The sequence below is a fragment of the Tinamus guttatus genome, unplaced genomic scaffold (assembly GCF_059628265.1).
Source record: "Tinamus guttatus ecotype Peru unplaced genomic scaffold, ASM5962826v1 Tinamus_guttatus_pri_ptg000357l, whole genome shotgun sequence".
In the NCBI taxonomy this organism is placed as follows: Eukaryota; Metazoa; Chordata; class Aves; order Tinamiformes; family Tinamidae; genus Tinamus; species Tinamus guttatus.
Window position 1 is genome coordinate 627,232 of NW_028288891.1, and position 11,047 is coordinate 638,278.

Here is an 11,047-nt window from a genome sequence, read left to right on the forward strand (position 1 = left end):
TCATCCGCTGCCACGGGCTGCTGCCGGCGGAGAGCGGAGCTGGCTTTGCTTTGGGATCCTTCACTGGGGCCCGCAGGTTCTTCCCAGTGCTCCCAGTGACCCTGGTGCCCCAAAGCACCTGGCAGTGGCCCCCTAAGCTCAGTGCCTGCAAACCCCCTCCCTCCAGTCCCTCTGCTCTCCACTGTCCCCAGGCAGCTCCACGCAGGGCCCACATCCCCAGGGAGGCAGGGCCAGGGTGATTGCCGCACCGCACACAGCCCCACACGGACAGACAGTGCCTCTCCACAGGGACACAGCTTTATTTGCCTCCTGCTCTGTGCTGCTGGCCTCCCCCGGTGCAGAGCTCTGCAGCTACTACCTGTCGAGCACGGGGCTCCTCGGCGTGCTCCGGTCTAAGGTGAGCTGCAAAGACACCAACATTGAGGGGAGCAGCGTGGGCACAAGGCCCCTGATGCCCCATGGTGCCCGGCTGGGGTGTCTTCCCTGATGCACCCCTAGGGCCACGCATCCCCAAGCCCCCTGGCTTTTGGCACCCATGGAACCTCTGGGCGCCTCGCTAGCCAGTCCCCACTGCTGTAGCCACGTGGCTGGTGCTGTGTCCCGGAGCAGGCCTGGCATGGGGACATGGCCACCAGGGCACGGGCATGGCCACAGCCCCAACCTGCCCCAGAGCCCGACCTTGAACCCAACCCGGGGCCTCAGCCAGGAGCAGCGCCTCAGCCCCACGCTGCTGCTCACCCAGGACGTGGACGGCTGCCGCCTGCGGTGCCTGGTGGCTTCCCATGCAGCAGCTCCAAGATGCGCTCAGGAGCCGCTCGAACAGCACGGGGCCATCTTGGGCCTGCGACAACACACAGTGAGGGCAGCAGGAGCTCATCCCCGTCTCCAACCGTCCCCTTTGCTCCCCTCTGCCCAATCGCCTGACCACCCATGGCCAGTACGGGGGCGACCCCATGACGAGGGAGTCACGGGGTGGGCAGCGAGCACAGGGACACAGCCCCAGCACACAGCTCACTCACCAGGTGTCTGCAGACCTCGTCCTGCATCTCGTGCGCGCTCAGCCCAACGCTGATGTTCAGGCGCCTCTGCAGCCTCTTCGACCCCAGAAATGGGGCACACAGGTGCAGGGTCACCTTGCAGGCCTGCAAAAGAGCCCCGGGCCCTGTCATGGGGATGCTCTACACCTGCCTGGGCACTGAGGAAGGAACCTTGCCGGCAGGGCAGCATCACACAGGGCCCGTGGAGACTCCTGCAGCCCCATGCGGAAGGGAACGAGTGCCCCCATGGCTCAGCCAGCTCCACAGGGCTTTCTGTGGGGCGCCTGGGGCTCTTACATTGCACACAGCCGGGGACGGGTCGCGAAGGTGCAGCACCAGGCTGGGAAAGGCCTCCTCCACCTCCCTGCTGAAAAACGATCTCCTCCCCGACGCAGAGGAGGCCAGGGTGCCATAGAGGCCGAAGGCCGAGCGGCGCAGCTCCTCTTCCTCCTGTGACGAGAAAGACCATCAGGCAGGCTGCTAGCACACACTGCTCGGCACCGCGCGGCGCTGCCCACAGGGCAGGCGACCGGCGACGGCTGCCCCCTGCCAACAGCAGCCCGCAGGGGACGGCAACCCGCGTGGGCTCCCGCCTGCCCACGGAGAGACAGTGGCTCCACTTACCGCCCCCCAGAGTGCCCGGCAGCTCCTGGCAACCTCTTCAAAGGCAGAGCCCATGGCCCTTGCCTCCAGCCGTCCCAGCACCTTCGTCAGAGCCAACAGGCTCTCCACAGCCACCTCGGGTCTGCCCACGTCCTCCAGGCCCCCCAGCAGCGCTCTCACCACTGTGGCCCAGTGCCTCCGCAGCTGCAGAACGACACACACATGAGTTCTTGCCTCTCAGCGCTGCTCCCCGCTGCGGCGCCAGTGGCAGCGCTTTCCAGAGCAAGCCCAGGGGAGAGCCCAGATGCCAGGGCATTGCCTCAGTGCAGCCCTGCACCTGCCTCGGCTCCTTGAGCACTTCCGTGCTCCTCCGCAGCTCGGCTTGTGCACAAAACCCACCAGAGGCTGCCTCACCTTTGTGGGTGTTCCTGTGGCCATGTTCCCCAGGCCCCTCATGGCCATTTGTCGCACGCTGCTGACAGGGTCGCGCGACCTCTCTGCCAGCACCTCCAGGAGGGGAGTCACGATTTTCCTCTCCCTGACCAGCTGGTCCTTCATGAGCTGCAATCGAGACACGTGAGCGCTAGCATGGAGCACCCCTCACCTGGGTGAGACGCAGGAAGCCCTGCGAGCCCCCTCGCCCCGCGGCTGCCTCACCTCGGCACAGAACGTGGTGGCTGTGAGCCGCAGGTTCGCCGAGCGGGAACGCAGCCAGCGGAAGAGCCGCTGCACCAGGCGCTGCGGGACCTGCTCCGCGCGCAGCAGCACACTGCGCACAGAGCACAACAGCCTTGTAGCACGTGCTCACACAGCATGGCCCCCCGGCACTGCTCCCAGCTGCGCCCACCCCGGTGCAGACGCCGCTTGCACTGGAGCAGAGCTCGGGGTAGGCCCCAGCTCCCAGCAGCCCTTCCTCTAGCACGGCCCCCACCAGGGGCTCTCACCTCGCCAGGAGACACACGCCGGCCATGTGAGCCTGGGGCGCTGCCAAGGATGCCCACGCTCCCTGCTCCCGCAGCAGCCGCAGCCACCGGTGCTCCAGGCTCTTGGACAGCACCAGCTCCAGGGCCTCCACAAACAGGCTGCAGGGAGAAGCCAAAGAAAGCTCCAGGTGCAGCACTTTGTGGGAAGCTGCTCTTTAGCACAACCCCACGATGGATCCCAGCAGCAACACCCAGCTGAGTTGCAGAAACAGCCCAATGCCCAGTGCGCTGCCCTACAGAGCCCAGTCCCACCTACCACGGAGGCAGCCCAGCACCAGGGTAATAGGCAGGTGGCTCCTGCATAGCCATGGGCCACACATGCAGACTCTGCCCCTGCCCCTGCTGCTCCTCACCTGCCCGGTGGGTCACTCCTACTCAGCTCTCTGAGGGACAGGTCCATGTCCTCCCCCAGTGTCTCGCTGAGCTGCTCCAGGAGGCTTGGAAGCAGCCAGGGAAGCAGGCGCGGAACCAGGGTGTCACTCCTCACTGCTGACACCACCTCACAGAGGGCGCGAGTGATCTACAGAGAAATTTAACCAAGAACCACCTGGTAAAACAAGGCCATTGCCCACGGACCACGTCCCCCTGACAGCCCAGGGGCTTTTACTCTCTCTAGTTCTCACTGCAGGGAGAGCCTTTCAGCCTGGCAGCCGCAAGCTGTCCCAGCATCCCACGCTGCTATCACACCAGCTCAGCACCCCACAACGCTCCACGAGCCCTCACAAAGGGCAGGAATCCCGCTGGCACTCAAGCACTGCTTGGAAAGCACGTGCAAAGCGGCACGGCCGCCGAGGCTGCTGGACGTACCATGCGAGGCTCCAGGGCAGCCTGGCTGCTGCCCAGCTCCCCAGTGCAGCGGTTGATCCCGTCGCTCTTTCCCGCTGCCCCCAACTTTTGTGTTAAGTGGACCAGGATTGGACAGCCCACGGCACTTCTCCCCAGGCTCCTCCACACCTCTGCTGTGTTGCTGCAAAGGAACACATGCCAGCACGTGAGCCGGCATCCCCGGCTACCCAAGGTACCCCAGGAGAAGCCATACACCCTCCTTGTGCCCACGGGCACTGTCCGGCAGGGACATTAGCTGCAGCGCTCAGCCTCGCGCGGGGCAAAAGCACTGGCTGCCGAGAGGGCCGCCCACGCAGGCGAGCCCCACGGCTGGCTCTGACGGCAGCGGGAAGGGCGGCTGCACAGACCTGTCCATGGGCAGCGGTGTCTGCAGGAGGCTGCCCAGCACCGGCTCTTGGTGAGAGCGGCACAGCTGGACCATGGCCCGCAGCACCACGCGCCGGGGAGTGCTCAGCTGGGTGCTCCGCAGGCATGTGCACAGGATGGACACCAGCTCGGGCACCTGAAAGGAGGTGGGCGAGAAAGAAAGACTCGGTGTGTCCTTTCCCCATTGTGCCTCGAGGCCAACACACTACTGCAGAGAACAGCCAAAGGCATCCTAAAAAATGCCTCCCTCACCTCCTCCTGGAATATGTTGCCAACACAATCCCCCAGGAAGGTCAGTGTCCACTGACCCGCAGCCTGCATGCACATGGGCCTGGAGCACAGCAGGCTCTCCGTGATGCTGCTCACGAAGCCTGTGTCCTGGCCTTGTGGGAAATATTTGCACACAAGCTGGGGAGAAATCAGAAACACAGGCGAGCGTGCCACAGGAGTTGCTCAGATGCAAAACATGTGTCCTGCAAGCAGCACTCCCACACACACGTGCACACAAACATATTATGGCCCCACTCGTGCTTTTTGAGGGCCAGGTACCTTGGCAATGTTGGTGGAGGTTGCCAGCAGAGACCCAGAGGTGACAGCGCTGAGCCTCTCGGACAGAGACGTGACCTGGGTCCATGGTGCCACGTCCATCTTTTCATCTGGAACTATCAGAAAGGGGAGTGACGTTGATGGGGAGCTATCAGAAAGGGCAGTGATGTTCATGGGGAGCCGACTCCCGGATCCCTGGGCACTGAGCAAGGACATGGGGGAGGCCTGCAAAGGCCACGCAAAGCCAGGGTCCCCCAAGGCAACACAGTGGCTTTGCAAGCTGGACAAGGTGCTACGGCACAGGGGAAGAGGGCCTGGTGCTGGGCTCCTTCCCGCAGGGAGCAGCAGGGGCAGCCCTGCCTATTCCTCTCACCAACTCTCTGGAGAAGGAGGCAGAGGCAGGTCGCTGCCCGCCGACGGGATGCGGCTGACTCTTCACATGTCAGAGGCCCCAGCAGTCCCACCAAGGAGCCAAACTCTTGGCAGGCACCGCCTCGCTGCGGGAGCAAGACACAGGCACGAATGTCACCGACATCGCCATGGCCGCTGGCCCTCTCCCGACTGCAGCGCCCCGAGCACTGGCGGAGCCGGGCGGGAACAAGGGGCCACCCCGCAGCCCTGGGACACCCAGAACCTGCTGCCCGCCCACGCAGAGCTCCCGGCACAGGGTCCCCGCTCACCCTCTGCTCGTGCCTCTCTTCGCAGGTGCCCAGCACCTGCACACACACTTGCAGTGCTCCGTCCCGCTCACACAGGTGGGCCGAGGTGAGCCAGCGCCGCAGGACCTGCACAACAGCGTCTGCTTCACCACGGCCTGAATTTTGCCCTGCACCCCTCCGCAGGGACCCTGCTGCTTTTGTGGCCCTGCTTTCTCCGGGCACCGCGTGAGGAGCCCTTGCCGGGGCCACCTCCCCAGTCCAGGCTCTCGCCATGGACAGCCTTCATTTGTGTATCAGCCCTTGCTCACAGCCGCACAAGTGGGAGAAGCTCTGCTCATCTAGGGGACTGCAGGACACTGCAAGCTGCCTGCAAGAACGTTGCTGCAGACGGGAAAAGCATGGATGCAAACCTAGGGTGAGGGGGCCTGAAGCTAGGACCATTTCACTTCCCACTGATGTGCACGGATAGTACCGAGTTAGAGAAGAGCTCCCCTCCACGGACCAGGCCCGCAGGTGTGATTCCCGCAGCTCTGCCGTGTTCTGGCAGCAGCAACGCCTTCCCCGCTGCCCCAGGGCACTCACCTGCACCACGTCCCCCAAGCAGATGGGGACCGGCTCTGCCTGCTGGAGGGCTGCCATGAGCTGTCCCAGGGCTCGCAGGGATGGCGCCTGTCAGCAAAAAGCAGGGGAGAGGCCATGTACCCCACAAAGACGCCACAGCAGCCAGTGGGATTCCCATTGCCAGCGTGGGGTGCCTGGTGCTGGCTCCCTGCTCAGGGGTGACCCAGCAGGCCAGCACCTACCGCTGTGCGTGAAGCCGCCACCATCGTCTCCCCTCTCACATGCAGCTGTTCCGGGCAGGGAAGGCACAGGATGGCCTGGCAGCACTGAGCCAGGAGGCTGCACTTTTCCCTCCTGCTCAGACAGGGTTTCAGCTTGCTGAAAGGAGAGAAGGGCAGAGAACGTAGAGAGGGGGCTTACTAGCACTCCCCAGAGTGAGGCAGAGGACAACTGCCTTTGGCCCAATCCACAACCCAAACCCAGTGCCCGCAGCCCCAGCCAGACCAGCCAGCGGTGCTGGGACACACACTGACACCCACAGTGCCAGGAACAGACCCTACCTCAACTGCTCCATGGCCATGAGGGCCCGGGGCTGCACCGGGGACTCCCGCGGCTCCTCCTGAATCACCTCCTGCAAGGCACAGACAGACAGGCACAGGGTGGGCAGGGGTCAGGAGAGCGGGAGGGAGCTCCTGCCAGGCCGAGCCACGGGCTGAGCTGCCCGAGCCCACAGACACCAGCCCTGTCACCCCCTCATGACTCCCACAGAGGCTCTACAGGAAAAGGCAGCAGCTCTGCAGTGCCGGGACGCACTCTGCTCCCCGGCTGCAGCCCCAGCGCCAGCCCCCACGTGCCCTGCCAGCTGGGGATGCAGCTCGTGGCCGTCAGGAGCTTGCATACCACCCTGCAAGAGCATCGCGCCCCTGCGCAAACCCACCCCATGGCCCAGCCCTTGGCTCCCCTGCACCGCGGCCCCGGCTCTGGGCACTCACCACCAGGGTCTGCAGCAGCTCCCGCTTGCAGCAGAGCTCAAACCTGGGGCTGCCGCCTGCAGCCTGCAGGGCAAGGCTGATCTCCGTGATGCTCTGCACCAGGGAGAGCCTCAGCTGCGCGTCCTGATGCCAGGGGAGACAAAGAGGCTTTCAGCCAGGGCCCCAGGGTGGGAAAGGCAGTGGGGCTTTGGCTAATCTGCCTCCAAGCGCAGCACAGGGAGGACATGGTGCCCTCTGGGCGCCCTGCGGCACCCTGGGTACCTGCCCCCCAACACGGAAACGTCCCCTCCCTCTCCCTTGCTGGCAAGGAGCCTCCCATGGGAGGGGAAGCTGCTGCTCCAGGTGCTGCCTGGGAAGACCCCGTGCATCGCGGACACGGGCAGCAGGCTGAGCAGCGCTCGCCTGGCTGCAGCAGCAGAGATGCGTGACGGGAGGAGCAGGAGGGGCTGCAGCTGGCAGCACCCACACGCCTCTGCCCCACGCCGCGAGCTCCCACCTGGCAGCCCTCTCTGTAGAGCCCCAGCACGTTGCCCACGACGTCTCTCTCAACGTGGGCCAGCAGCTGCTCCCTGGGGGCACGCAGCGACATCCGCCCGTAGGTGACCATGAGCGTGGCGCGAGCAGCGCGTGTCCTCACCGTGTCGCCCTGCCGGGGGATCACCAGAGAAACACTGAGACGTCAGCCCGCTGCCCTCCTCTGCCCCGAGACTCAGTGCGCTCCTAAGGCAGGAGCTGCCCCTGCCCCAACAGCGGCACCTCCCAGCAGGAGCACCCTGGGCCCTTTACCTTCTGGGTTTTCAAAGTTGCCAGGAACTCCTTCACGCAGGCCAAGGCAAGCGAGAAGTGGCTCTCGGCACAGCGCGACACAACTGAGACCATTCCCTGCAAGGCAGCAGAAACAGGGAGTTGCTCCCAGCCCAGCACCCAGCCATGACCAGCTCCAGCGGTCAGGCAGGACCCTTCCCCGGGGAAAGGGACACAAACGGGACACCAGCTGTGCTGGAGCAGGGTCACACAGAGCCCCTGCGCCCCAGGCACACGCAGGAGACACCCTGCCGCACAGCAGGGCAGTGCGAGGAACCCTCACCTGCGCCTCCCACAGCTCCAGGAAGTTGGCTGCTTGCAGGTGCTTCAGGGTCTGCTCTCGCACGTGGCGCAGACACCCGCAAGCTGCCAGGGCCGTGCCGAGAGCCTTGTACAGGAACCTCTGCAAGAGGAGAGGCCAGGCCCCAGCTGCAGGGACAGCCCTGCCCGGCGGGACAGGGCCAGGCCGCAGCGGTGCCACCGTGCCGAGAGCCGCCCAGGCGCCTGCGGCAGCAGCCCCAACTGCACGCGCTGGCCAGCCCGGCACAGCCACCAGCCCGGCACGGAGGGGAGAGCAAGCGCCTTCCTGGGCAGCGAGAGCAGCAGGGACAGGAGCCCGCCGGGCAGAGCAGCCCCGCCAGCCCGTGCGTGGGCCCCGGCCTCCCAGGGCTCTGCTGGTGCCACAGCCCTCAGGGCGCCCCAGCAGCGGCAGCGACACCGCGCAGGGAACAAACCTTCTCCCAGGACAGGCGGGGAGAGCTGCCCAGCTGCTGGCTCAGCTCCTGGATCAGGCCCACGATCCAGGCGTCGCTCGCGATGGCTTCCAGCGACGTTTGCAGGAACTAGGGCAGAGGGGGACATGAAGCAAACACCCCCTGCCCTTGCCTGGGCCCTTTTGCACATCTAATGGGCAGAGCTCCCTAACCAGCCCTCTAAAATCTGCCTCTGTCTCTCCCCCAACACGATGCTTGAGCCCGGGGAATTGGCAGGAGCTTGTGCTGCTCAGTGTCCAAAAAGGGAGCCCCCAGATTCCTCCCAACACTCTTCCACACCCCAGGCGCCCGATCCAGCTGTGGCCCCCACACACATGCTGTACCTTCAGCACAAGGCTCTCCCACTCGGCCACGTCCAGGGAGCTGGCGGTTGTTCCTGCAAAGCCCAAGGAGGCAGACCCTGTGCTCTCAGCGCCCTGAGCCCCCAGCAGAGCCCCAGGGTCTCCTTTGCAATCCAACAGCCCAAAGGCTCAGCCCAGGGGGCTGACGAGCATCCCTAAACCTGGCACCATTCCCCAGTGCCAAGCTGGGAGCTGACGGCATTTTGCTGCGTCCTCTGCCGCCAGTCTGCCCCTGGCAGCGACACTTTACCTGCCAGATGCTGCAGCAGCAGGGGGATCTCTGCAGCCCAGCTTGCCCCCAGCGCGCTGTGGATCATGCCGGGGAGCACCTGCAGAAGCTGCAGGGCCGCAGCGCCACGGCCACCGCCCGCATGCGGAGCCACCGCCGCCGTCACCTAGCAGAGCACGAGAGAGACGGGGGGCTCGCACCCACCTCGGAAGCCGCGGCTGCGCCGCAGGCAGCCAGGCAGGCAGGCAGGGAGCCCCAGGCGCCTCTCGCACACTCCTGCCTCCTCCCGAGGTGCCTGCACCGGCCTCGGCACCATCTCTCCCACCCTCTGCCCGGCCACGAAAGCTCCTTCCCCGCTCCTCGAACTCACCAGCAGGTGAGCCAGCAGCGCCTGGGGAGCCGGCAGAGCCGCTGTGGGCACAAAGGAAAGCAGCGTGAGATTCCCAGCCCCTCTGGGCCCTGCCCGTGCCGCCTCCAAGCTGCCACGCAGGGCTGCAGGGCACCCCGGCCACAGCGCCTGCACAGCGGCACTGCTGGGTTCCTGGCGCTGTGCACACAGGGACAAGGACAGCCCTGGCATGACAAGAACCAGCCCCAGGGCCCCAGGAGAGCTGCGAGCAGCAGTGCCCAGCGCCTCCGCCGGGAAGGGCCGCATGGAAAGAGCCCTTGCGTCCGGCAGCGGACACTGCTCTGTCCTCCGCAGCCTCGCGCCTCCCGCAAGGGCCTGGCAGGGCTGCAGGGACACGCGCTGTCCCGCGCCACCAGCCCGGCACTGCTGCCCGGCACCTGCTGCTCCCCACCTTGCTCCTCAGGCTCCAGGGCCTCGGGCTCCCTGCGCTCAGTCTCCGGGTGCTTCTCGGCCAGGGCGCGCAGGCAGCGGCACAGTGGCACAAGCAAGCCCGTGTACTGCACTGGCACCACATAGTGCAGCAGCTTCGGCCACAGGAGCTGCGGGCAAGAACCAGGCCATTTGGCACGAGGGCATTCCTGCCTCTCCGTCCCAGTCCCTGCGTCATTTCCATGTCTCCAGCCCTGGCCTGGGCCCTTGGCCTCACTCCTTCACGAGCTCAGGAGCTCTGCTCCTGCTCTGCCCTCCTCCTCCCCCTCCTGCCCCTCTCCCTGCCGCGCTTCGCACCCCTTTCCCTCTCCCTCGCTCTGGCTGCCTGCTGAGAGCGGCTGGCACACCTCTGCCCCCGGGGCAGCTCCCTTCCCTGTGGCAAAGGGATGCGGGAGCCACTCGGCCTCGCCAGCCCCTCCCAAGATCTCTATGGGCTACGTGATGCAGCCAAGGCGCGTGCCCAGCGGTGCTCATGCACTGCAGCACGCACAAGATGAGCGAGTCTGGCCACACAGAGCTCACACCCAGCTCTCCCTGATTGCTTTCATGCCTAAGGTGGGCGTCCCGGTGCACATGGCGAGAACAACTCACTTGGGCTACCGCTCTGTTGGAGACATCCAGCGTGCTGACCATGTGCCAGCACAGGCGCCGAATGGCCCGTTCTTCATGTGCTTCCGCAGCACAAAGATTCCCTGTAGCCTGCAGGATAGGGTGGCAAATATTTGTCACTGCCCCTTCCCAGGCCCCACGGTGCCTGGCAATGGGGAGGACCCCCACCACGGCACCGGTGCTGCCAGCCCGGCTGCGCTGGGCTCCGCTCCTTCAGGGAGACCCATGGCAGTGCGACACAGCCATGAGGTGCAGCCACGGTGCTGCGCTCTGCCTTACCAGCCTGCCCGAGACACGGCAGAACTCGCCGAAGAGATGCCCCACCACGTCCCACGATGAGCAGCCCAGGCCACTGGAGCGCAGCAGCTCCCCGATGAAGTGCAGGACGGCCATCCTCACCTGCAGGCAGGGCAGGCTGCTGTCACGAGCCGGCCCCAAGCCCCAGGGGAACTGCCTGCGCTGCGCTGCAGCCCCTCTGCCCAGGCCGGGACAAGGAGGCAACAACAGCAGCCCTTGCTCTGCTGCTGCTGCTGCCGCCAGCCTCCTGCCCCAGAGCCTGCCTCCGCCTATGGCAAAGGCCTGGCCAGGCTCTGCCTTGGAACAGCCCTGCTCTGCCCCACAATGGCCCTGTCCAGACCAGCTCACCTGGCACGTGGGGTCGTGGCACATGGACTCGGCGAGTTTGACAAACAGGGCCAGGTTCTCCCGCACGGCAGGCACTGCAAGAGACACGGAGAGGCGGTGCTGAAACCAAGTCCCCATTTCCGCAGGGATTTCACACAGCTCCCTGGCTTCCCACACACAAACAGGGCAGAAAAAGGGTGCCAGCCTGTGCCTCAAAGGAAGCAGCACATTCCCAG

At 65.6% G+C, this 11,047-nt stretch overlaps 1 protein-coding gene and 1 pseudogene across 1 annotated transcript; both read right to left on the minus strand.

The window, feature by feature from the left end:
- Window positions 1-354: 354 nt before the first annotated feature.
- On the minus strand, window positions 355-2,102 carry LOC148593635 (protein maestro-like). The gene is made up of 7 exons (XM_088530148.1): window positions 2,055-2,102; window positions 1,662-1,844; window positions 1,335-1,487; window positions 1,020-1,142; window positions 739-841; window positions 553-611; window positions 355-402 (listed from the first exon to the last, which is right to left on the minus strand). Exons 1-7 carry the CDS (start codon window positions 2,100-2,102, stop codon window positions 355-357), a joined length of 717 nt encoding a protein of 238 aa, XP_088386274.1.
- A 92-nt stretch (window positions 2,103-2,194) lies between these two features.
- On the minus strand, window positions 2,195-10,580 carry LOC148593636 (maestro heat-like repeat-containing protein family member 2B; annotated as a pseudogene).
- Window positions 10,581-11,047: the final 467 nt, after the last annotated feature.

Coding starts and splice junctions, on each gene's coding strand:
- LOC148593635 (XM_088530148.1), bottom strand. CDS start 2,102: ATGGCCATGAGGGGCCTGGGGAACATGGCCACAGGAACACCCACAAAG. Junction 1,845..2,054: donor CCACAGGAACACCCACAAAG/GTGAGGCAGCCT, acceptor GTCGTTCTGCAG/CTGCGGAGGCACTGGGCCAC. Junction 1,143..1,334: donor CGTCCCCGGCTGTGTGCAAT/GTAAGAGCCCCA, acceptor GCTCTTTTGCAG/GCCTGCAAGGTGACCCTGCA.